This window comes from Papaver somniferum, chromosome 2 (genome assembly GCF_003573695.1).
Source record: "Papaver somniferum cultivar HN1 chromosome 2, ASM357369v1, whole genome shotgun sequence".
Classification (NCBI taxonomy): domain Eukaryota; kingdom Viridiplantae; phylum Streptophyta; class Magnoliopsida; order Ranunculales; family Papaveraceae; genus Papaver; species Papaver somniferum.
The window spans coordinates 89,828,823-89,854,359 of NC_039359.1; the positions used below are offsets into that span (position 1 = coordinate 89,828,823).

At 37.7% G+C, this 25,537-nt stretch overlaps 4 protein-coding genes and 1 long non-coding RNA gene across 9 annotated transcripts; 2 read left to right on the forward strand and 3 right to left on the reverse strand.

Annotated features, from left to right (window-relative positions):
• Window positions 1-300: 300 nt before the first annotated feature.
• Window positions 301-3,127, forward strand: LOC113353695. The gene is made up of 8 exons (XM_026597216.1): window positions 301-574; window positions 1,180-1,260; window positions 1,331-1,414; window positions 1,502-1,612; window positions 1,778-1,867; window positions 2,012-2,095; window positions 2,192-2,283; window positions 2,379-3,127. Exons 1-7 carry the CDS (start codon window positions 545-547, stop codon window positions 2,270-2,272), a joined length of 561 nt encoding a protein of 186 aa, XP_026453001.1. The 5' UTR covers window positions 301-544; the 3' UTR covers window positions 2,273-2,283; window positions 2,379-3,127.
• Window positions 3,128-4,076: 949 nt separating this feature from the next.
• Window positions 4,077-5,297, reverse strand: LOC113351592 (putative F-box protein At3g52320). Its single transcript, XM_026595545.1, has one exon. The coding sequence runs from the start codon at window positions 5,295-5,297 to the stop codon at window positions 4,077-4,079; it is 1,221 nt and encodes a 406-aa protein (XP_026451330.1).
• A 751-nt stretch (window positions 5,298-6,048) lies between these two features.
• LOC113353697 lies at window positions 6,049-15,125 on the reverse strand. The gene is made up of 3 exons (XM_026597218.1): window positions 15,010-15,125; window positions 14,023-14,503; window positions 6,049-6,149 (listed from the first exon to the last, which is right to left on the reverse strand). Exons 2-3 carry the CDS (start codon window positions 14,446-14,448, stop codon window positions 6,078-6,080), a joined length of 498 nt encoding a protein of 165 aa, XP_026453003.1. The 5' UTR covers window positions 14,449-14,503; window positions 15,010-15,125; the 3' UTR covers window positions 6,049-6,077.
• On the forward strand, window positions 12,383-13,645 carry LOC113353696. The gene is made up of 2 exons (XM_026597217.1): window positions 12,383-12,718; window positions 12,848-13,645. Exons 1-2 carry the CDS (start codon window positions 12,461-12,463, stop codon window positions 13,271-13,273), a joined length of 684 nt encoding a protein of 227 aa, XP_026453002.1. The 5' UTR covers window positions 12,383-12,460; the 3' UTR covers window positions 13,274-13,645.
• A 6,504-nt stretch (window positions 15,126-21,629) lies between the features above and the next one.
• Window positions 21,630-24,508, reverse strand: LOC113348355. Of its 5 annotated transcripts, none has more exons than XR_003359595.1 (5): window positions 24,257-24,508; window positions 23,791-23,873; window positions 23,053-23,515; window positions 22,555-22,771; window positions 21,630-22,456 (listed from the first exon to the last, which is right to left on the reverse strand). It is a non-coding gene; the product is annotated as an uncharacterized LOC113348355 (long non-coding RNA). The 5 variants fall into 5 exon arrangements; XR_003359593.1 differs by adding an exon at window positions 24,045-24,102 and having other exon boundaries at window positions 22,391-22,771; XR_003359592.1 differs by adding an exon at window positions 24,103-24,125 and having other exon boundaries at window positions 22,391-22,771.
• Window positions 24,509-25,537: the final 1,029 nt, after the last annotated feature.

The window sequence follows — 25,537 nt, forward strand, 5'->3', positions numbered from 1 at the left end:
CGGTGCTCGTTCATTGGATTATCAATACTGGCTTTTTTTGTTTTTTTTGATCAGAATTATCAATACTGGCTGCTATTAGTCTACTGGGTATAAAAAAGGTGTTTGAGCGGTGGCGAGAGTGTGAGAGAGAATTTTGGCTCTCATTTATTCGTCTGTTTTTTTTTCTTGCCACCGAAGGTATTCCATTAATGGAGTTTCTCATTTTTTCTTCTTGATTTCATAGTTTCTCTTGAGTATTTGTTGTTTTTCTCATGTTATTATACTTTAAAAATCTGCAGTCTAGGTCTCAAATCCATTAATTCTTTTCTCATGTTACTACATTTGAATGATCTGTAATTTAGGTCTCAATTCAATTAATTCATCTCGATCTGAGTTTCACATTTGCATTAACGGTGTTTTTATGAACTTAATCTATTATTTGGCAGATATCTCTCTTTAATTTACAGTTTATCTTTGTCTTAATCTTGTTCATAATCTCTTTTCTGACTTGATATCTTCTTAGGTCGATTTCAATTTCTATCAGAATCTGCAAGCTGTCATCATAATGACGTATAACACAAGATCACAGAAACATGTACTCTTATCAGTTCTAATTGTCACTCTTGTGAAAAGTTATTAGTAATTCTCTAGTTTTTGAATGTGAATTAAAGAATCCATGTGTTTTCTTTGTTTGATTTAGCATATCCTTCTTTTAGTTTTTGAAAGCAATCCTGATGATACATATTTTAATATTTTAATTGTATAATATGATGGTTAAATTATGTTAGGTTACATTGACATGATACTCTCTTATTATAAATATTCATAGCTCTCTTTAATTTTTTATAGTTTGATATCAACATGTTTTTATGGTTTAGCATCTGTTTCTTTAGGTTTTAACAACCATCATTTGTATGGTCAATTGATTGTTGGTTAACATCTGCTGGTGGTATGCTAATCTATGCTTGACTATCAACATGTTTAAGCTGTTCTGTATGTCATTTAGCATCTCCTTCTTTTCTATTTTGACATCAATCTATGTACTGTAGTGGTCAAGTGATGGTTAGCCAACATCTGTATGCCAATATAGGATTATGTAATGTAATGTTAGGTTCTGATTGTTGTGTGCTTAACTAATTTTTTGCTATGAAATAGTTGAGCTCTGTGCCTGTAACTTTTCATTCTGACCTTATCTCCCAGGTACAAAACAGTCGGTCTCAAAGAAATTCCAAGTATGACAGCGGGTCCAAGGGCAAAAATTCTGCAAATTCTGAATTATCTGTTAGTATTCTAACCTCCGAGTTTTCTAGTTTAATTTGTTGGAATTTAACCGAGCTGTTTATTTTTGTAGAAGCATCAGGAATGGTCCTCCTCGAAGGATTCTGACAAGCAATCTGAAGAAGTTGTGTCAGATTACGAAGATGAGTTGACTCAGGTAATTGCAACTTATATTCATGGATTAGTTTTCAAGCTGTTTCTCTCATTAATTTAACTCAAGTTAAATGTTCCGTTGCTTTTCCAGGAGGAATCAGAGGATTCCGTGGATGTAAACTTAGCTTCTGAGCGCACTTCTAGTCAGCTGAGGTGCACTTCTAGGCAATTGAGGCCAATCAGGAATCGGTCACGCACCACTGTAATTTTTTTTTATCTTGTCTTATATATTTGCATCTGTTTAAGCATTTTGAGAAGTAACTCTGGTTTGTATTCGCAGTTATATTGCATGCCTTTTCACTATCATTATGTTTGTTCAGTAGTTTCTCTCTGTAATTTTCAAGTAACTGTTCTATTGCTTTTCCAGGAGCAATCCGAGGATTCTGGCAGTGAAAATTTAGCCGCTCAGCTCACTTCTAGGAAGTTGTCGCCCGTCAGGAACCAGTCACACACCACTGTAAGCATTTTCAAAAGTAAATCTGGTTTGTATTTACAGTTACTAGCTATTTTGGGTGCCTGAACTATTCAGAAATGCTATTTTACTATAAATGATACTTGTAAGATCTTGATGTCTTGCTTGTTGCCTTTATTTTGATGCTAGGAACTCGAGGACTCTGCAGAAAGTTGTCATATTCAGCGGCACATTCCTGTTCAAGATGTGTCTGTCCAGCCACTACAGATGGAGGTGTGTTTCCTGATTTTGTAAACTGGCATGAATGCTCTTTGTTCTATATTTTTTTATGCTTATGGATTGGTGAATAAGATTATATTATATATGCAGAGAACCAAAACTGTAAACCTTGAGGATAGTTCTGCTCGTCAATCTGAAAATGCAAAGGTCCGCCAAAGAAGCACATCCTAAGACAATCAAAGGTTTGTATTTTACCTGATTTTTTTGCTTTCATTTGTTTTTAACTATTATATATATATATAAATTGGTGTTTGATTCTTAATTAAATATTTTGCAGGTAACCATGACTGAAGAGGATTATTCAGCGTACCTGCGAGATGTGTCTAATTCATCTCTTCATGCTGATGGGAGGAAACAGATCAGCTTATTTAACAAAGAGTCGGAGACTAAGAAAACAACAATGAGTTCAAATGAACACTTGTGAGAAGGAAGAATAGACACCAAGCAGGGCAGCAGGCAAAAGTAAATTCAAATGAACCAGGAGAAGATACATGAACGAAAAGAATTAACAACCTCAAACCTGATCAACAAAAGAAAACGCAATTTCAAAGAAAGTTGACAAAACTCTGACATAACTATGCATAAAAGGCCTTCATTTAGCAAAATACCATAATTAACCTGACAATTCCTCAGATGGTAATAGCCTGAATCACTGATTTGAAGACATGCCTAGCATAACTGGTGGGCATCGACCGACATCTCCGATGCAAATGGCTTACGGGCAGCATAACTGATTCCTGTACAAACTCCAGATGCTTGGACATCTAGTTCCTTAAAAGGGACCCAATCATTGGGAACTGTATTCCCACCTCCAGCACCATAACACTGTACAAGTTGAAAAACGATGGTAAATGTTTCAGGTTCATCTTTGAGGGTAGAGTTTTCTACTTCTAAGTCGGAAGTCTTTTATCCATAGCTTGTTTTTCTTCCTTGTTACGTCTGGGCCTGGCTTCATCTTGAAGAGAGGAGATTTTTGCTTCTATAACCACAATCTTTTTCAGCTTGTTAGTAAGCCAACAGTTCTGTAACCGATTCATGTTTCGTATACCAGATAGATTAAAAACTAAGGGAAGCATTCATATGTCAGAAAAACCACACACAACCTTTGCAATCGACGTGTCTGAAAACATAGCGAGAATTTAATACAAACAGTCTTCTTAATGATTATAAATTTATAATAACATCACGACATGGTTCGATTATCTGTAAGCACATTCAATTAACTCGGAATTAGTAAACGTTGATCATTTTGAAAGCAATCTCAAAACAAGGTAGGCAGCTATCTGGATACAAAGACTAAGGCAGATGTGGACGCCACTATACAAAGAAGAATCCTTCACATCCTAATTTGGAACAACTAAAAAAACGTCCTCAGTTAACGCATGCTCCAGACAAGTATTCCGTTGGTTTAGTTTTTTCTACGAAAAGAGCAGTACTGGATGTACAGATTAGCAAGAAGAGAACAAAATGTACGAAAACAACAATTTCACAAATAAGTTAACAAATACTGGAGTATTTAATCAGGCCAACTGAAATCCAAAGACAAACGAATTAACTAACAGTTCGATTACTACATTACTGAAGTCAAATGATAGGACAAAGCTAGCTAAAAGGAAATATAGTATGGTTCTAATTCTCTTCCTTCATTGATCAGACCTGCAGACATTTTCCCCCTTTCCCATAGACAATGTAACTAGAAAATGTACTAGTAGTTTTTAATCCTTTGGGAATGAGTTTTTTCAGAGAATTGATGTTCTCTACTTGTGCGATCAGCTGATAATCCATGTATGGGAAAAACTTATTATCGTCTTGGCCAACATGATCGTCCGAGCGGGATTCACCTTTTATCTTAGCATCAAAAATATCTTGTATGTGTTCATCATAGGAGTTGAAGCATCTTACCACCTTAGGATGTTCCATTTGCAAACTGTAGATTATAAGATACAGGCCGTCGAACCAATAAGTTAAGAGCTGATCAGAATAACTCAACATACGTGTAGGGGGGGGTGACAGAAAAGTAATTACAAAAAGGATCTGGAAGTAACCCATCCTTGACTGGAAAACTGAAAGTCTTCCCCTTGGTCCATAGTTGCTTGACCTTGTCGTTCATTATATACAGATGCACCTTAAAACCACAACAGCAAATTTTTTCCTGGCCTTTACAATGATGATTGCGGTGTTGGAGATGACAATCACTACTATTGCTTCTCATCTCCGTACGTGCAACACATATGCCTCCTTGAAACTCCAGAAGATGATGATCAACTACTAAACATTGGTGCTCATCAATAGTCGTAGTCGTCGTCGTGTGGGTCAGACAGCATTCAGGTGGGAGCCGAATGAACCGAAATTTCTCATTATGGATGTTGAACGAGAGCAACATATCGCTTTTATCATTATTATCACTAGTGTAGGTTATCCTCCAAAACATGTCGCCCCCACAAAGGGCGGCTGATCTACGAGTACTCCTTGAAGGTCTTGTTACCATTCGACTAGGAAGAGGAGAAAAACCCGGTGGCGATGAGATTTTCGCAGTACTAGTAACTATCTCTCTCCATGAATTTTCTCCACCCAATGTAATGACCATGCAAACTAACTTCTCCTCTTTCTCTTCATTCATAGTAGTAGTATAAACAAATACAACCTTATATTCTTGCAATGATGAATCAAAACCAAAACCATGACACAAGTACATGCATCCCATGGTTCCAGGAAAGGAATTGGAAAAAACAAGTCTTTCACCCCTGGTCGGGTTAATGACAGCGATTTCAGTTACTAAGTTAAGACAAACTAAACCATTACAGTAACCAACTACATCACTTGTATCTCCAAAGCTTATGTCTGCTAACACTTTATGATAATAAAAATCAGTATTCTTACTTATTTTTTCTTCTATACTTAAAAAGTAAGCCTTTTCCAAACCGTTTTCGAATACATTAAGGAGGTTGAAGACTAGTTTCAATTTGTTTTTGTTCTCAACAAAATGAGAGGAGGTAAACTTTGGATCGTGAAAAATAGAGTTGTACCATAACTTACTGACGCAGCTGCATATGGCTAGAGTCCGAGCTGGTAATCTAATGAGAATGTCATTGATAATTAACTCCTCAGGAAGATATGGTCTTACTCTTTGCTTCTTCCTCGTCTTGTTCTGCTCTTTACTGCAGATGGTTAATCTTTTCCCACTTCTCAAAATCATCACGGCTAAGTAAAAATAATAAGTGAAATATCACTGCGTAAGACAATCTTAGGATAGGAAGGAGATTGGTACTTCGTAGAGGTCATCACACAGGCTATAATGGTCATGGTATATATGGTGTTTGCAACCTTAAAACAGCAAGGAATAAGGATTCTCCTGGGATTACTAATTCTCAAGGTTCTTATTAATTTCTTTTCCTTGCATCGTTCCAATCCGGCAATCCTATCACATGTCCCCAAATAAGCGCATTCCTTTTTCAATTGAGTTTCAAGTTTCCTAATGTAAAAAACGCGACCGCCACGCGATAGGCTCGTGTGGCTATGACGTGCTGGAAAAATTTCTTAGAAAATATATACAATTCATTATTTAGGCCTAGCAAGCGAGACCTTCCTAGAACTGATGCATTAAGTTTTCCCAGGTGATTGAACTGTATGGCCGAAGTTTCTACCATGGTGAGTGTTTCGGAACGGGCAATTAACTTCGGTGTTCAAAAATTGAAACTGGCTTATGATTCATGCAGTGCATTACACATAATGGCAATGTTTAGAGATTGCAGATTTTGTAGTCCATGAATATATGTAAGACTAGTTAAAACAAAAGAAACTTGATTGATTTTGAAATGGTTGTCCGTAGTAGTGCTTTGCAGATCTTCATAGTGACTAAGGTTGAATCTTCTTTTGATTGCTTGATTATAAAGAAACTGGAACCTTAAGAGAATTTCTTTGAATTCAGCTTGAACTTTGATATTCATGTGCCGCCTCTCTTTTGCCCAGTTGAAAGCTAGGTCAGCGCCTCATGTTGCTCCCCATTTCCCCAAGTGGCCTGAGTTTCCTCTGCTATCAATGTTGTTTCCTGCAGCATCCAAGATAGTTAGAGCAGAGAAATATTTTAGATTTACAGGGTCCTGTATAGTACAAATTTTGATGATATATCCAAATTCCTGTGGAGCACATTGGTTCAAATCATAAGGCACTGTATTATTTTCCTGATTTTCATGCTCTTCAGTAATCAGAGAAATTTTATTAAGAGCATGATTGGGTAACTTGTGAATTCTGTTATAGTCACATAAGTGTTGCTTTATGCTGCTAGCTTTGGCATTAGGCTTTATGTGATTGAAAACTAGATCACATCTAGCCTTCTAAATGAACCAACAGATAGTGGCATAGGTATTGTGGTGTTCAGAAGGACTTCCAGGGGTAAACCAAGAATTGAACCAAACCATGAAATTTGTGGTACTGTCAAATTTTCCGTGGGCAACCCCAAGAGTTTCTAGCCAAACCTCAGTGGCAACTGGGCAGTTGAGAAACATGTGTGTCATAGTTTCCTCTCAACTTTTGCAAATTTGGCATATTGGATCAATGTAGTGTAATATGCTTGCAGTCTTTGCATTAGTGGGGAGGATTTCATGAGCATATTTCCAGATGAAAATCTTTATAAATGGGGAAATATCCATTTTCCAGAAGGCCTTCCAGTTTCTTGTGATGGTTTCATTCCTATATAAGTGGTTAATCTTTGACTTGTAAATTACTTTGACAGAGAACTTCCCAGTCTCATCTAAATTCCACTGAATTGTGTCCTCATTCCCTAGGTGAGTGCTGAGAGAAAGTATTTCTTGAGCAGTAGTGGGGCTGAAGATATGATGGATAAGGGTAGTATTCCAGTCCCAGTGGGTATCATCAGATGAGTCGGTAACTCAATATGATTAGGACAATGGGTGGGTTTGATGAGATTAATAGTGGAGTTTGGGATCCAGATGACTTCCCATATTCTGATTTTATTTTCATTTCCAATTTCCAAGAACGATGTTGTTGAATGTTCTGTATTCCTTCCAGGATACCTTTCCATATCCAAGAGTCACCATCTTTAGCTTTGGTATCCATGTTTAGCACATTTCTTCCCAACATGTACTTTGCATCCATAAGTTGATACCATAAAGAATCTTTATCTTGTTCCAGTCTCCATCCAATTTTTGTGATCATAGAACTGTTGAATAGCTCCATATTCATAAAGCCCAAGCCTCCTAGCTCCTTTGGTTTGCAAATAGCTGTCCAAGCTTTTGGGTAATATCCCTTGGGGTATTCCAGATTTTTGTCCCAAAATAAATCTCTTTGAAGCTTGTTAAGGTCTTGGAAAGTTTGTTTATGGATTCTAAAACAGTTCATTTGGTAGATACTGGATGTGGAGGTGACAATTTTGATGAGAATTTCCTTACCAGCAGGATTGAGAGGGGTATTCTTCCAACTAGATAGCCTCATCTTCAGTTTGTCAACTCCAGGCTTAAAGGATTTAATTTTGCTTCTGTGAGTAAATAAGGGAGAGCCTAAGTACTTGTCATCTAGTTGCAGCACCTGGACTCCTATAATGTTGCTGATTATAGGGATGAGGGATGGATCAGTGTTTCTGCTGAAAAAGACTCCAGACTTGTTGAAGTTGATAAGTTGGCCAGATATACTTCCAAACATGTTGAGAATATCCATTAGATTTTGAGCTTCCACTTTGTTAGTTTTGCAGAACACCATGCAATCATCACCAAACAGGAGATGATTGATAGAGGGAGCATCTTTACAGATTTTTATTCCAGTTAATGATGCCTAGATTTTCAGCATGAATAAGAGTTCTAGAAAGAGCTTCCATGCAAAAGAGAAACAGATAAGGAGATAATGGGTCTCCCTGTCTGAGGCTTCTAGAGGTGGAGAAGAAAGTATCAGGGGAGCCATTGATTAGAACAACAGAGGATGTGGTGGAGATACATTGCATTATTTTTTGGCACGATTGATCATTGAAGCCCATCTTGTTCATAATAGTAATGAGAAAGCCCCAGTCAACTCCGTCAAAAGCCTTAGCCATGTCTATCTTTATCCCCATGCTTCATTTTTTACCTTTGACACCTCTTTTAGATCTCATAGAATGTATGAGCTCATGAGAAATAACAATATTATCAGAAATTTGTCTTCCAGGAATGAAGGCAGATTGATAAGGTGATATGATTTTGCTGAGAAGAGGTTTCATCCTTTGGGCTAGCAGTTTGGATATAATTTTGTAGGTAGTATTGCAAAGACTTATAGGTCTAAAATGAGATGGAGAGGTTGGGTTGTCTATCTTAGGTATAAGAGAGATAATAGTGGAGTTCATTTCTTTGAGCATATGACCAGAGGTGAAAAAATGTTGTACCGTTTTGACAATGTCTTCTCCTATCAACTCCCAGTTGGCTTGAAAGAAATTTGGTGGAAATCCATCAGGTCCAGGAGATTTATCTTTTTCCATACTAAACAAGATGGCTTTAACTTCAGTATAGGTTGAGGTTTGATTAAGGATAGAATTTCCTGTGGTGGTAATGATAGATGGTATAAGGTTAATGATTTCTGGGTTAATGATGGGTGTTTCACCAGTGGACATCTTATAGAAATGTTGTGTGAAACAATTCTTTAATTCTTGATAATCAGAAATCCAATTACCATGCTATCATGGATAGTATCTATCTTGTTTCTTCTAGTTCTGGATTTTGAAGCTCTATGAAAGTAGCTGGTATTTTGATCCCCCGGTTTGATAAATTGGTCCTTATTTTTTGTCTTCCAAAAAATTTCTTCAATATCATGCCAATCTCGAAGGGTTTTTCTTGCCAAGCTAATAACTTCACTTCTATCAGCTCTGAAGTAGTTGTTATGAAGCCAAGAAAGGTGATGCTTACATTCATCAGTGTTTGTTTTGATATTACCATAGACTTCCTTATTCCAAACTCTTAGCTGTATTTTGATATCTTTCAGCTTTCTTACTATAAGATAAGCACTGGAGCCAGTGAGGTCTCTTATCCAGCACTCAACAATGATATCCCTGCAATCCTTGTGGTCCAGCCAAGGGCCAAAGAATTTAAAGGTAATTTTACCAGATTTCCAAGAGGGATTGGAGTTAAGAAAGATAGGGTGATGATCTGAGCCAATGGCTAGCATATTAGATATGGTAGTGTTTGGATATAAGAGGATCCAGCTTTCAGTAGCTATCCCTCTGTCCAATCTTTTTTCAGTGAGAGCATCGCCCCTTGTTTTGTTTGACCAAGTGAAGGGACAACCAGTGGTGCCCAAATCAACTAAATCCAGATCAAGAATTTTATTGCTAAAGATATTAGCCTCATTAACTCAATTGGCTGAGTGCTAAACTTTTCAGTATCATGTATAATGATATTAAAGTCTCAAATAATTAACCATGGAAAAGCATTGTTTAAAGCAGTACTTTCCAAGTTTTTCCAAGAGTTCAGTTTACTAATGGTGTCATAGGGGCTACCATAATAACCAGTAAAAAACCAGGGAGTGCTACTGACAGGCTTGACAGTAGCATTAATATGATTTATGGAGCAATCTATTATCTCAAGATCAAGATTACTTTTCCATATCAAAGCTACGTCTCCAGCAGTGCCACTAGCCCCTCCTGGATTGACAAACCAGTAATTCTGAAGATTGATATCTTTCATAGTTTTTTTGAGCTGTTCTTGTTTTTGTTTAGTTCCAGAGATGAAAAGGATATCTGGGTTGAGTTTGTTTAACATGTCATTGAGATACTTTTTAGCATCCTTTGTACCCAATCCTTGGCAATTCCATGCCAGAGTTGTAAAGAATTGCCAGAAATAAGATACATTAGGATACTTAGAGATGAGACTTCTAGAAATATGATCATAAAATAAGGGTAGACTAAAGTGACAATATAATCTCAATGTTAGAAAGAGAGTATAGGATTGTACCAGGGCATTGGAAGAGGAGCTTCCTGAGTCACCATTAGTCATCAAGGGAGAGGTTGAACCCAGATGTTCAGCAGAGAGATCAGCATGGTCTTTGAATCTTTTTTGGCCATCAGAATCAATGGATATGAAGTCCATGTTTTCCTCTATAGGTAAAGGCTTCTTCCTTTTAGCTTCCAAGATAATGGTCAAAGCAAGAGGAGTATCAGCTTGCTCAAACATGTGAACTTTCTTTTTTGCCTTCCAGACTTCCTTATTCTTCTTAGCTATTTCAGATTCCATTATTTCCTTGATCTGAGCAAGGGTTGGGAGGGTATTGAATGGGAAGGGTTTTGGAGGGGGGGATGCAGGGAAAATGCCATCAGGATTCACAACTGGAGTGAGATCAGTAGTTGAAGTACCAGCATGTTTGGCTCTTGCAACAACTTTCATTTTTGGTAGATGTTTCTTATAATTTCCAACAATTCTCTTGGAGTTCTCTAGTCTCCTGTTTTTATTTGACAAGTTGTGACATCAGGGTGGGGGGATTCAGTTTCCACAGAGTTTGATAGATGTGCTCCAAAAGTGATAGGATCCTGAGAGGAGGAAGCAATGTTGGCAATTGCTTTTTCTAGTTCTCTTTTTTTTGCAACCTTCATTTTGATTTCAAATTCAGCTGCAACATCAGCATCAGAGTACTTCATGTGTATAATATTTCTTCCTGCTTGAATAATTTTTTGTTGATGGGTTTTAGGAGGGGGGTTTGGTTGAGGTGTGGGAAGGTTGTTGTAGTGGGATTGAGATGGATTTGGTGGTGCATGGAAAAGAAGGATAGGATGATCCAGGATTCTGCATACCTTACAGAATTTTATTCCATTCAGCGCATAAGCAAATTCCAGCCAGTGAGAAATTGTTGGAGTTTCAAAGGCTTCTATGCCAAACTTTAGAGATCTTGTAACATCAATAGTGAGTTTTAGTTCCAGGTTTTTTTCGAATCTATCTCTTCCATAAGCTTTCTTTGTAGTTTGGTATACACCAATGGGTCTGAGGATGTTTTGAATGTCAGGGATGATGCGGGCTGGAATTCTTTTGATGAGCAACCAGATCATCACCTTTGAGAATTGTTCTTCATGAATCAAGTTGGGACCTCCTACAGGGACTCCTACTACACCCATCATCTTGTCAAAGACTCTTCTTGTGCCTCCATTTCTCAGGGTTGAGTAATCTTCCTCATGAGTGAGTCTAAGAATATAGAAATTTCTTCTCCTGTTCCAAATATCCAATTCAACTCTACTTTGGAGTTCCAGAAGTTATTGATGAAGTTACTCACTCTAGAAGTTTGGAAGCAGACATTACTGTAGAGTTTACCAATAAAACACCATTTCCAGTCTATAGGCTGTTTAGTTATAACATTTTCAGGATTTATGAATACTTTAGAAAAAGATCCTCAAGGATCGTTAAGGCTGTGTTCATCTTGGTGACTAGATTATCAATGCTTGGGGTGGTTGGGTTTGAAGATGAAGCCATAATAGTGTAATGCTCAATTTTGCAGGTATATGGAATTGGGGAGGTGAGGTTCACTAGGGAAATGAAGGTGATGAAGAAAATTGTGCAATTGGTGGGAAGAAAGCCAGGCTTTAATTTGAAACAGGGTCACGAGTTTGTAAGGTTGTTTGTTGTTGTTTTCCACATATTGATGGTTTGGGAGTACTGTGGAGTCTGTAAGATGAAGTTGTTGTGTAAGAATCACTAGGTTGAGTTGGCCAGTACGCTTGGTTGCTGCTCCTTGTTGATCTTTCACTTTCATCTGTGTACGGTTAGTCAAATGTTGTGGCCGAGGTTTGATGACTAATGGGACTTGGCTTTTAACCCTGTGAAAAGGCAAACAAATATGACTAAACGACATGTTATGTTTTTTACCTTGAGACGGAAGATATTTAGCATATCGGTGTATGCGACTTTCGATGACCAAAGTGTTCCAGCCATAATTGGCCCTTCCCCGAATCCTCGGATGAGAGAAATGAACTATACCCGAGTCCATCTCAGGATATGGTTCTGGGCGAGGGTAGTGAACCATACCCGAATTCACGTCCGAAACAATGCGAATTTTGCGAGTGCCAAGTGTTTTGAATCGCACCGCATGTACCAATGGTGTTGGGGCATAGGTGCAATTCCTAACCGTAGGACTAATATACTTGACTAGACTCAGTTGCGTCTGATCATAACTATTAGTGTCGCTTAATTTCATAATTAAGATAAAAACTAAGGCGATCAACGGTTGTGATGAGGAGTATGTTTCTCTTCCCAACCATATTATAAGAAGAAGAAAAATAAAGGAGGAGCTTTTCAGTTTCTTATTCAATTTTCATAGGTTCAGAGAAGCAGGGAATTTCAGTCTCAATTCTCAGAGAGATTCTCAAAATATGCCGCTAGTATTGTATGTGATGAAGATATTATGGAGGAGACACCAGAGATTTTGATGGAAAGAACTCTGGATTGGTATGATCCCCGTATACCAATTTCTAATCTGCCATATGGGATTGCTTCCCCAAATGGCCGAGAAGCAGAGAACTACACCCGTAATTTTAACTGGCATTGGGCTAATCTGTGCCATAATCGGAGAGTAAAGATGAAACATATGTATGATCAAACCCCTCCTGGACTTGGACAAATTGTGAAGAGGCCAAGATTTAATCTTCCCTCTTCGAATCAGGTAAGAAAATTTAGCATGCAAAAATTGTGGAAGATTTATCTTCTTGCATCACCAAAATTGACCATGAACTTTGTGTTTAGACAAAGCACAGTTCCTGATAGTGAAATTGCTATTCCACCAAATTTTCAGGAAGTTGTTGGAGATGGTGATGGTGCTGCTTCTGAGGGGGAAGGGAGAAGGCATGAGTTTCAAGACAGTGTGACTGAAGTTGGGAGTGGTAGCGGTGGTGGCAAGGATGACAATGGTGGCAATAATGGAGGTAACATGCCTAGTGACGAGGGAGCAGCAACCCGTGTTGGTGAGGAACAAAGAGACCAAGAAGCTCCGCCTGACCCTTTTGGAGATAGGGTGTCGGGAGTTAGAGATGGTTGGGTGGTGTTTGCAACTCATCCACATCGCGGTCGGTTTGTGATCAACGAAGGTGTGGTGTTGGTGGGTGATCGGTATATGGTATGCGGTGGATTTCGTCAGGGCTTCTATGCCGTCACCATGCCGGCTCCTGTCAAAGCAGCTATCCGAGAAAATGCCCCCTTCCCGTTCCTCCTTATTCTGTAACTTTCCCTCAGTTGGATATGCTGACCCCTGTGATTGGCCAAATGGCTGCTGATATAACAATCGTTGCAAATGTTGGGCATGGAGAAGTCAATCCACCCCAAGGTGGTCCAAATCCAGCGCCCGAGGCAGAGCCAATCCATCCCCATCCAGAGATGGAGCAAGTAGTTGATCCAGTTGGTCAAGAACCAGCAGGTGGAGCTATAGTGCCATCTGGAAATGTTGCAGGAGGAGTTACAGGGCCATCTGGAAATGTTGCAGGTGAAGCTAGAGGGCCATCTGGAGATGCTGCCAACTAGAGAGGTAATGTTCACAGAGAAACTCCGAGAGAAGTGAGGATTAGGCAACAGGCAAAAGAACACATAATCTCCATGATATTTTTTGTTAGACCGGATACTTTCATGTTTTTTGTGACTATGGATAGAATGTTTGTTATTTTTTTGGTACTTAACTTCAGTTGAAGTCAAACAAGCTTTAATTATGATTAAGTAATTTGTTGTTAGTGTTATTTTGAGCCTAGTATAACTAATTTTACTGCATAATGTGAATAAATTAAACCCGAATTTATGTAAGCAGTTGTAGGAATGACTAGTATTGGCTAGAAAGTCCAATTTTGAGTAATTAGAGGTAGAGGGATGCATGATATAAGAATTACAGGTGGTGAGGGATAGAGAATCACTTAGAATGGTAAGTAATGGGATCTCAGAGAGGCAAAGGATAATATGATTAGACAACAAATAAAGAGAGCATACCTGAGCAAACCTTATTTTGATCTTCCATAGAGGGAAGAAGGCATAGAAGGATTTGTAGGAATACATGTACCCAAGAATAGAGAAGATATAAATGAAATTCATCAAGTAGATTAGCCTGATTTTCTTTTGTTGATCGAGAACTCTGCTCAGATACATCTTAATTAGGAGAAGGTGTGGTAATTTGTAGTCTTCAGGCTGGAGATTCTCTAATACAGTTGAATCGTAGTTGGTGATGGAATTGCTTTGGTCTATTGGTAATGAGCTGTAAAGTTGATGCATCTTCCTGTAGCTTCGGTGCTGATTGTTCTTCATGGAAGGGGAAAATCCAGCTTCCAAAATTGTGTAGATAGTTATTTGTTTCTCTGTTATCCCATTGTCAGAAATTGTAATTTGAGTGAATTGTGTGATGTGTGTGACATTCTTCATTTTGTCTCCTGTGATGTCACCTGTGATTGTTTTGAGGCTACCGTGATTGATGCAACTACAACAACACGAATGATAATGATTTGAGATAGTCATTCGAGCTCAGAAAGGAAGGAAATCTAACATTAGGTGATTATCAAGCAAACAGTCCGATAAAGAAAAGACCATTAAGAGAGCCGTTGGGGGAAAAAACACAAAAAAAAACGGCTAAAAATGACCGTCCGTGTGAGGAATCAGGTGAACATTGGGAGAGAGAGGGAGTCGTACATTTACAGGGTATTGATGTTCCTAATGACCGTCCGTGAAAGAACTATGAAAGCAGTCTTGACACAAGCTCTGCTACTACTTTGTTTGCGTCCTACGCTTGCGTAAGTTTTTCTATAAAAAAAAAAGAAATTCATGCAGTGCAACTAAAAGTGAAAAATATTTGGGTTATTTAAAAGTGACCACTATCCCCATAGCGTCTTGAAAGTGTCCAATGTCAAACACTTTGCGTGGTCAGATTAAGGTGAAAGAAAATAAGCCAGCAGCATATAGTTGACATTTGAGTAAAATAACACATACCTTTATGTTGCTTGTCGAATTTATAAATCTTTCTTGATCGATCATATTTCATCTCTCATATCCTCAGCTCTTTCTTTCAAAAAACAGCTAAATTCATTTTCTTGTTGAACCCATCATAGAATAACTATGTCGTGGTATAGAGATCCTGAGTTGTTTATCGGTTACCTCCTCGGTGTGTACGGGACTGTCAGGATTGTGAAAAAATATGACGTCCCTCTTCGCCATGGAGATATCGACTTATCCGATCCAGGGAAATTCTATTTCCCTGAACATCTTTATTTGGGCAATAACATAGAGAGCGATTATGATGCTCTCAAATTCAACTTAGCTACCGTTGTTGCTGAGGATATTGCTAAGTTTGTGAATTACCAAGGTTTGGTGGTCCTCTGGAACTATATGGAAGGTTCAGGTACTTGGACACGAGAAAAGGAACTAACCTCCATTGTCAGTGGTCTACCTAGTGTACCTCAACCTGAAACAATATTGGCTGCGAAATATTTTCTAGAGAGAAAGTGTACGATGATCGAAGAAAAATATTCCAAGTTGAAGGATGATGTAACATGTCTAAAAGAGCAGATGAACCAGGAGAAGAATGACAAGAAAGCTCTTGAACAAGAAGTTCTCAGTTTGACAACGAAACTGAAAGTGTTTCGTGGCGGTGGTGACGGATACGTGGAACCATGGATGAGTGGTTGTAAGGTTGCTAGTAATTGGGTACCTTTCGACGAACTTGATGTGAAAAACATTCCAAGGGACACTCCTCTAACGATCACTGGTATACCGAAATTTGGTGAAGATACTACAACTAATGTTCAAGCCAACCGTTTCTGTCAAGGGATCTGTCCTATGGTGGTTGTAAACGTTGCAGAAATGATTCCAAACGAAGGAAAGGCGAGATTTGACCCAGATATTTGGTGTTCTCTGAACAATGCCGGAAATTGTTATGCTGCCCGAAAGCCGTCAGACTCAGAAATGTCATTTTCTCCACAGATGAGATTTTAATTGGTCAGCGGAAACCATTTGACGAATTCACAAGTTCGTCATTTCGTTTTGTTAAATAAAACCCTTGTGTGATTGGTTGTCCAAGTCTTTATCGTATTTCTATCAAACTTTGTTTTCTCTATGTTGCGTTTGGTATGGTCATAGAGGTCGTAAAGCCTATTCCGACTTGTATCAGCTCTTGGTTGATTGTCATATGAAAGTGAAATTAAATTTATTTTTCCGAAATAAAAAAACCAAATTCAGCACACAATATTGAAACAAATACAAGCAAATGCAAATACAAATCAATCCAAAGCAAATTACAGTAATAAACATCGATCCCATATGATTAACCATACACATGGAAGGCCTTGTTCAGTAAATAAAACGTTGATAATCGTGAAGTCCCCCATGCATGGCTTTGATCCATAATGTCTTATGGATTCCTGGCTGCATAAGTAGTTCCAGCATTGTTAAACAAACTCCAAACATATGGATCGAATTTCGCCTTTTCTCCATTGGGAATCAACTCTGTAACATTTACGACCACTATAGGATATACCACACGATCATTCACCATCCCTCGGTAGAAATAACTTGCTTTGACGTTGGTTGTATAATCCTCGTCCAAGGCCTGCATGTCATCTCTTTTCACTATAGCCAGAGGTCGACTTTTCCTAGTAACCCCTGGAACAAGATCCTCAAAAGAAACCCAGTTACAAGGAGTTGCATAACCACTCAACCGTGGTTCTTCTTCTTCATCTGTTGAGTTATCTCCACAGCATTCTTCAAGTTTTGTTTTAAGTTCCAGAACGATTTTTTCAAGAGCTCGTTTATCCCTCTTTTCACGGTCCAGTTGCTTGTACGCATCTGCTACTTCACGTGCCCATATCTCGAGATCTCCGGTCAACTCCTTTTGCTTGGCATTAAGCCTAGCATAGTCGGCTTCCGAAACGGCAAGTTTATCCTCCAGGTCATTCTTGTCATCCTCGAGTGTGGATTTTTCTGCTTCTGAGATGGATAGTCTTTTCTCCAAATCTTGTCTATCCGCTTTCTCTCGGCCCAGCTCATCGATAAGAGCACTCTTTTGGTCGTTCTCCTTTGCCAATTCATTGTCGAGGCTAACATTTTGTTTGTTTGCAGCTGACTCGGCGTCTGGGTCTGAGTCAATTCCTGACTCACGCCGAGTCAGCAGTCAGACTGTTTGGTTTGAATAATTAGTAACTCCTGACTCGGCATCTGAGTCAGAAGTAACTCCTGACACGGGTCCTATTGAGTCAGTCATGGATTAGCCCCTGAGCCGATGGCTCAAACCCCTGAATCGCTAGAATCGACCAAAATGCCCTCAACGCTTTATATCAAAAATTTTCTTTTTCATTTCCTTCGTTTGTTCCGTCGAGAGCAGAAATGGGAGACGAGGAACCAAAACCTAGATTTCTTCTCAACTGATTTCTCTCAACAAATCCACTAATTTCTATCTTCATCGTCACTCTCAACTTATCTCTCCATCTCTTTTAAATCACCTAATGTTCTTTTAGAAGAATCATCATCTTCAGGTATGATTTGCAAATCTACTAATTCTTCATCCATGTATTTTCTTTCATTTTCTTATGGATTTTGTGTGATTTGGAACATGGGTTTTTATTTATGTTCTAATTTGAGTTCTTAATTGGCTTCAAGGGGGAAGGAAATAAGTAAGAGAGAAGAAGATTAAAAATTCGTGAAGGTATAACAATTTCATCCCATGTTGTTTTCATTTAGAGCCAGGGGTTTCCTATGCTCATACTCTACTTGATTATTTTTTTCTTCTTGGATGGTTGGCTTTGCTGGTTGAGTATTTGATGGATGTTATTTTTAGCTTTTAGATGGTGTTTGTGAAAATGCCAAGAAGAGAAGTATATTTGATCAGATTTTTGTGTCATGTTATGTGAATGTTGCTAAGTTATTTAGTCAGTATACCTAAGATGTCTCCAAATAGTATTCCAATGTCATTTTTCTTTCTATAAAGAGAACAAAAAAACATTATTGTTGTGCCCTGGTCTTTCTCTCCGTTCCTTTTTTTGATTAAACCATGGCCTGGCTACATATGTATCTTTCCTGTTGTGTGTACTGGTTACATTTCTTGTGCTAACTAAGAAAGGTTCTATTGTCTGCTCCCAGATTATAAACCCGCCAAACCATAATAAACCCAAGCCGTAACAATAAGGGGAAATTGGACCACCTCTCTCACTCACCTGACTGTTTCCAGTTGCCTTCTCATGTATCTTTATTGCTCCATCTACGTTTAGTGAAATGACAAATGTTTGATTATGAAGAGAAACAGTTGTGCTTGTTATATGTAAGGTAAACAAATTATGTAGTATATGTTAGGTAAGCATAGTTTAAACCATATAATTTTGATGTTCTGTGAATCTCATTACCATAACATATGCAGTTATTGAGAACCCCGATATGAGCTATTACAATCACTTGTTTTGTCTAACATTTTATAGCTAAACATTTCAAATTCTGGGTATTCATGGTGTTGTTTTGTCAATTTTTCATAAAATGATACAAGCGAGGACCGCATGCATAATATATTTCATATTATCTATAAAATGGTTTCTCTAACATCCTGTTAATTTGTGCGTACTTGACTGGAGGCATATGCTTAGTGATAATTTATTTTGTTAGTTCGCAAATGTATAAAATCTGTACGCACGATCTCCGTTCAAATTACCCACGTCTCGTATTTGTTTTCTTGTGGTTACCGTTAGATATACACTATCAATATAGTTACATATATAAATGATTAAGATTATAGCATTATCCCAAGTTTTCGTTTCATTTGATGGGCTTTTTAATTGTGCCAGGGTTTGCTTTGGATTCTATTTCCCAACAAATATCTAACATTGGGATGGAGGAAGAAACCCCAGCAACTCTTCGGATATTTTATAGTGAGCATGTCAGTGAGTAGGGATTTATTGGCCCTGGTTCGTCTTCCCTGATTCGTCTGCTGGTCCTCAAGTTTGTTTTGAGCATGTATGCATGGATGTCTTGGCCCTGGCCTCTCTCAAAGTTGACCTGTCAGGCATTGAACCCGACTCTACTGTGACTGTCAAGTGGCATGGGAAAACATATTTCATCAAACGCCGCATGAGGATGATATAAAACTTGCCAACACTGCCGACCAGGGCACCCTACGTGATCCAAAGGACAATGCAGTTTTGAATTGTCCATGTCATGCATGGTTCTCACTACGACATTTCAGGCAGGAATCGGAAGTGCTCAGCACCAAAGAACCTGGAGTACCTACTTACAACTTTTTGGAGGATAACAAGTTTTTTTTTATGCTTTTAGGATTTTTAACTTGAAATGTTCTTTTGGAATTTATTATTTTATGATGTCTGATATGTTTGATTACGTGAAAAAGAAAGATGGTTGAGAGTCTATTGAACAAGTTGGTAGTGGTAAATGCTTATGGCCTAAAATGTGTACAAGGGTATTTTCTGTCCCATAAATTTCAGTCAGCTGAGTCAGGTCTGACTCACAAAACAAACACATTTTCTGAGTCGGACCTTACTGGGTCAGATCCAGATCAGTCAGGTGATTTCACTCAGAGCCAGATGACTCAGATCCAGACGACTCAGATGAGTCAGCTGTAAACAAACAAGGTGTAAGAATCTGGGCTTCTAAGTCGCGAATTGTTTTCTCCAGATATACTTTCTCATCCTTGGTAAGACCCGTCTTACGAGCTGCCTTCTCCTTTTCGACCTCGTCTTTTAGAGCGGCAATGGTAGCTTGTAGTTCAGAAACTTTTTTCTCCAGGGCTAGTTGTTTCTCAGATGACTCCAATTCTGCTTCCGATTGTTTTCTAGTAAGACCAGGTAGACTCCAAAATGGTGAGTTTGGTTCCACGCGAAACCAGATCTTTTTTTTGCTCCCAGGAGCCAGTGCGTCCCAGTGGACCACCCAACCTTCGCAGTTCACTAACAGGTCACGGTGGTTAGGGAAGCTAGAATTGAAAACATCTACAATATCGACCTTAGTAACCAAATTGGAGAAATATTTAGAGTAATCCTGTACTGATCCTACTGATTCCTGAAACTTAAAATCATACTTGTCGACAGTGCTACCAATTTCTTTCAGACAACGTTGTACTTCAACGTATTGAGAGCCGGTAACAGATTTTTCTATAAACAACTGAGGATCTGTATACCACGACATGACTACTCCCTTATGCTAACTGACAAAGAGAGAAAGAGATAAAAAAGAAAGATTTTAGCAAGGAGGAACCTAGCTTAGGCTAGCTTGTGAAAGAATAGGTTAGGATATGAAATTTGCTTATTTTCTAAAGATCAAAACACTATGATATATATAGAGATTATATAAGCAAATGCTACATACAGCAAAATATAAAGTATTCCAAGGATATCATCAAAGCTGACCATGTGGCTTATGGGGCTATGAAGAAGTATAATAGAAAAATTGTATATCAACGTGGAGTGTTGTTCCCATGATCGAGCAACTTCATAAACATTATGAAGATACTAATTATTAATGGAGATTTCAATGTCTAGATAAAGATTTTGAGGATATTAATGAGGATATGGAGATGAAGATCAATCAGTCAGGACAGATGGGATTCTTTATGGTGGAGTACTTACTAAATTTTAGTTTACTTATGCGGCAACTTAATTAATTTCTTTATGTTGTAATCTTGGTGGTGAGGTATTTGATGCAGAGATCTCATCCGGCTGATCGTGATTTTCCCCCAAGAAATCAACATTTTTCTTCTTTCACTCACTGGTGGAGGGCTTGGGTTTGCTTTTGGTTTTATCTTGCATTTCTCAATCGATTAAACGTGCCTAATCGTGAAGCTTCGTGATTAGCATAGTGTTCATATTTCAATGTTTAAACCAAGTCCATATCTCCTTATCAAGATCAAACACCGTGGTCCGTGATATATTGAGATATGCATATACTTAATTAAGGAGTTTTAGGATGTGCATCTTAGTGCTGAAGTATTTGAGGTAAGAAAAAACATGAACATGCTTGGTCATGATCCTGCTGTGAACATTCTAATTTTGTAACAGGCCTTTGTAACAGGCGTACATGTGAATAATCTATTACTATATTATATTATATATATAAAGGGAACTCCCCTTGCTACAATGTTTTTGAAGCTGCAAATTCTATCTGACCATTTTACCCCTATTTCTTACATGATCAATAAATACTCTATAAATAAAATGAGGGTGTAATGGTAATTTAAATTGTTGGCAAGCAAAACTTTCTATTTAGAAATTTGAACGGACCCCAGTTCACGTATCGGTAATTTAGGAAGGACCCAGTCTTTTTGCACGTGCGTAGGCACGTGCGGACTTCTAATTACGAGAAAATGGACACGTCTTAGTGCCTCAGTGGGGTCATAAGTGGATACAATAGGAAGCAATTTGGGGATCTTAATCAAATGCCCTCAAAACCGTATTTAAAGGAACTAGGTGGTGCGCCCGTATGGGCTTAGATTGTTTAAAAATTATACATTATTAAGATCTTATAATTAGGATTTACGGAAACCACTATAACGTAAAATACCAAGTGGGGAATAGAAAATTACATTAAGGAAAATGATTACATAAACAAAATCCATTGGCATATTTACATAGTGACATTTAATAAAAATTGGTCAACAAACTGTAAAAGACTATAAGAGGTTAATACTTATTGATTCAGAAGTACAACATTTTAAACAAAACAAAAACAAAATAAAATCTTCTAAATTCTCAGTTTAATTACTAAAACAATATGAAGGTATGGAGAATTCTTGGAACAAGGGTTTCCTTATACGATGCCTTCACATGCCCTTGATGGATTCAACTTCACATCTTACATATCAGGTAAAGCTTGTTTTGAAATAAAGTAATACTAGAACATGGCAAAGCTGTTCCAATCATCATGATGGGGAAAAGTGCGAATCTTCACCGTCATAACGAATTACATTTGTTTGCTAGATATAAGAACTCAAAGTTTAATAAGATGTTTGACTATTAAAAGTGCAATCAAGTGAAAAGAAAAGCGGAGAGCCTGACAAAATTTATGTCACACAGCCACAAATTTGAATGAAGTATTAAAATTCAGATTTTTTGCCACCCATATAGTCTCACCCTAAATTACAATACCATATGTACCGATCATAAGAATATCACCAATTAACTACAATTAGAAATGCTTATCCACAATTTTACTTGATAAATGGGGAGATACTACAGTTTATGCTCTGTTCTAGTTCATCTACTCGATTACCTATATCATCAAGTGCAGGGAAGTTTAGGAAATGAAAGATTTTAGCTTTAAGTCAACCAAAAACATACCAAACGTTCTCGACAAAGCTCTCATGCTAGGATTGTTGGGTACTTAATTTAGTGTTCCATACAAATAATATTCCTTGTTATTCCATAACATTTTGGTTTGTTGCAAGCTACACCTGCACTCCAAGAACGATTGATTTTGTCTTGCTATGAACAATTACATTACAATGAGATAAATAAAAAATGATAAACTAAACCGATGAACTAAAAATACCTGGTACTGTTTTAAAAAGTCACCTGTTTCAAACAGGATGACTCTCATCTGGAAAATAAGAACACAGCCAGCAAAAAGTACAACGAAAAGAGCAAACCCCGATTTCGACTCCAAGACTTCAAACTGGTTGAAAAAGCATTTTTACGGTGAATGGATATGGCGTAAACATCTCCTGTTCTTTCTTCATAAATACCCCCTCTTTATAATTTCCTCTTTGCTGAAATGACAACAAACCCAACCAGTAAGTTGTACTCCCTAGAAATATAGATTGGAATCAAGGGATGACTGCGGAGCAATAATAGATCATGTGGTGATGCTCCACCACTGAGGCAATTCGAACATTAGATTATCAATATGACAGTCGAAGATTTAGGTCCCAAGTTAATATAATTCGAACATTAATGCAATATAGTCAGGATTCCATCATCTACTTGATTAATTAGGAAATGCTTAAAACCACATATGTACGAATCGTTTATACAGGAAGAGAGAGCGTACCCAATATTTATCACAGGGGATCATCTTCAGAGCATTCATAAGCTAAACCATTTACCCAAGGTTCTTAGTGTCATCCACTCACTGTCACATCCTTATATTCAAATATTTCTTGATCTTCACAATTTCTCGCACTTCCATTATCAATTTGTGCAGCAACATCAATTGTCTTGGAGGCAGCATATAATATAGAAATCCGTATGGCTAATTAAATAGAATTTTTCGAGAATTTTTTCCACTTCCAATATCCATAAGACCTACTTACTCTCTTAATTGATCATGAATTTCATCAGGCATGTTAAGATGGAAGTACACCTTTGTAGTATGTTAAGAGGAGAACTTCCTTGCAAAGTAGTTGGTAGGAAATTATTATGTGTTTGTTGGGAACTCCGTTCATCTTTGAAATAAAAATAAGCAATCATTAATGGTACTGAAAATAGATTTATGCAGAAACTGCAATCCGAACCTGCCATAAAACAAAGAAATATATGACCCACCGACTTTACCAATGAAAATTGGTGATACAAAATACAATACCTATTGTATGCCATCGATAGTAAGATCCGAAGGTTCCATCAATTGGTTTTACTTTTACCATCTTTGATTAAATTTAAACTACAGTGGTTAATGTGTGAAGGATGTACAGCAGGGTAACATTAGTAATACTTGCTTAAGTTGAAAATTGAAATAGAGTTTTTGTAGATTATGCTCAAAGAAATTGGGTTCCAGGGAATCGATCACCTTTACAGTCTCCATGATTATTCCTTTCACTCGCTCATTCCTTCATCTTCAGCAAGTATTATACTTGTAAAATTATTTGAAACCTACAAAAGAAGAAAAAAAAAAGGAAAAAAAAAAACTCATGAGTGGAACCGTAAGATGACAATTAAAATCCGTAGAAGAGAATTAGCAAACTATTCATATCCAAATTACAATCGAAGCATATCAATTTTTTAGCTTGAGTAGTGTATTGTACTGACGTAAACACAACTTACACAATCTCTCAGAAACATTGACGAAGAGGAAAAAGAAACCTAGGAATCAAGTTCTCACCTGTAATCGCGAGAGAACCCAATCTATTGTAGTGAGAACAAAAATCAGGAGAACATTTTTAAGATAGAAATCCGAGAGAGAATGAGATTATTGAAGAATAAACTTCAATAAACTCTAAAAAAAACAAAAACAAATTGGAGTTGAGTTTATTTACCTGGATCATGTAAACTTAAGTGATTGATCCTGTTATCAAAGTATACCCAAAACAAACTGATATTCAATAGACGAAAAGGTCTCACCCGTAACAGGAAACAGGAAAAAGAAGGATTCTCTCGGTCATGTAGGGTTTCAGTAGAGAAAAAAGTAGAGAGAATGGGGAGAGGAAATGTGCGAGTGAAGATTAGATTAGGCTTCTGTATGATTTCTCGGATTGGTGATTAGGGTTTAGTTGTAGTGGGAAAATAAACTCCGATGATCGTACATAGTAAAATAGACTCGGTGGTGTTTAGTTATTGGGTGAAATATACTCCGGTGGGGCCAGAAGTTCCAGGAAGAGAGCTTTGTTCAGCTTTTGACCACAACAGGGAAAATTCACCAGAAATCATATTATTAATGTGGTTGTTTTTTTCAACTTATATAAAAGTAAAAAATACTATAACCCCCTACTATATGGGTTCTGTTGCAGTGGAAATGTAAGAAAAGAAAAGAGGCAGAGAGAGTTTTCACATATCAAGATAATAGGGTTACATGGAACAATGTCCTTTATATACATGTAGAAGGGAAACCCTAGATATCTAGCTGGTTCGCACATCTATGGGCCGTAGGCCCTACAACACTCCCCCTTGTGCGGTCCAATAGAACTTCATATGCAGTGCTTCACATTTAGTGCTTTGAATGTGTTCTTCAAATGTCTTCCTCTCCTTGATGACTTATGCCGAAATCAATTGCCTCATTAAAACTTTGACAAGGAAAAACCCAGTGGGATAAAACCTTGGTACAACTCTTCACATGTAGTACTTCACATGTTGTCTCGTACTTTACATGTAGTTCATCACATGCAATACGATCTTCAAAGATCGACGAGTCTAGTTAATTGCCTCGTTAAAACTTCGTCAAGAAAAACCCAGAGGGACAAAACCTGAACAAAAGAAAAAGAGTACGATATTAATTAAACTTAGAGCATAGTTGGATGCGTATACGTTCCTCATTAAAACCTTGACAAGGAAACCCCAGTGGGATAAAACCTTGACGAAGGGAAAAGAGTACAAAGTGACAGATGCAAGTAAATGTGATCTGTTGCAGATGATCACTTTGCTTCGTTGAAGTTGACTAGTTGCTTCACAACTCCTAAGGAAGAAAATCCTCATGGGAATGACAATAGCCTTAGCTGGGAAATTACATTCCCAGTGTTTGTTGTTGTATCATTAAAAACCTTATCGAGTAACAAAACCCTGTGGGAAAAAGTGACCCCGGTGAAGGAAAATAATTCAATACA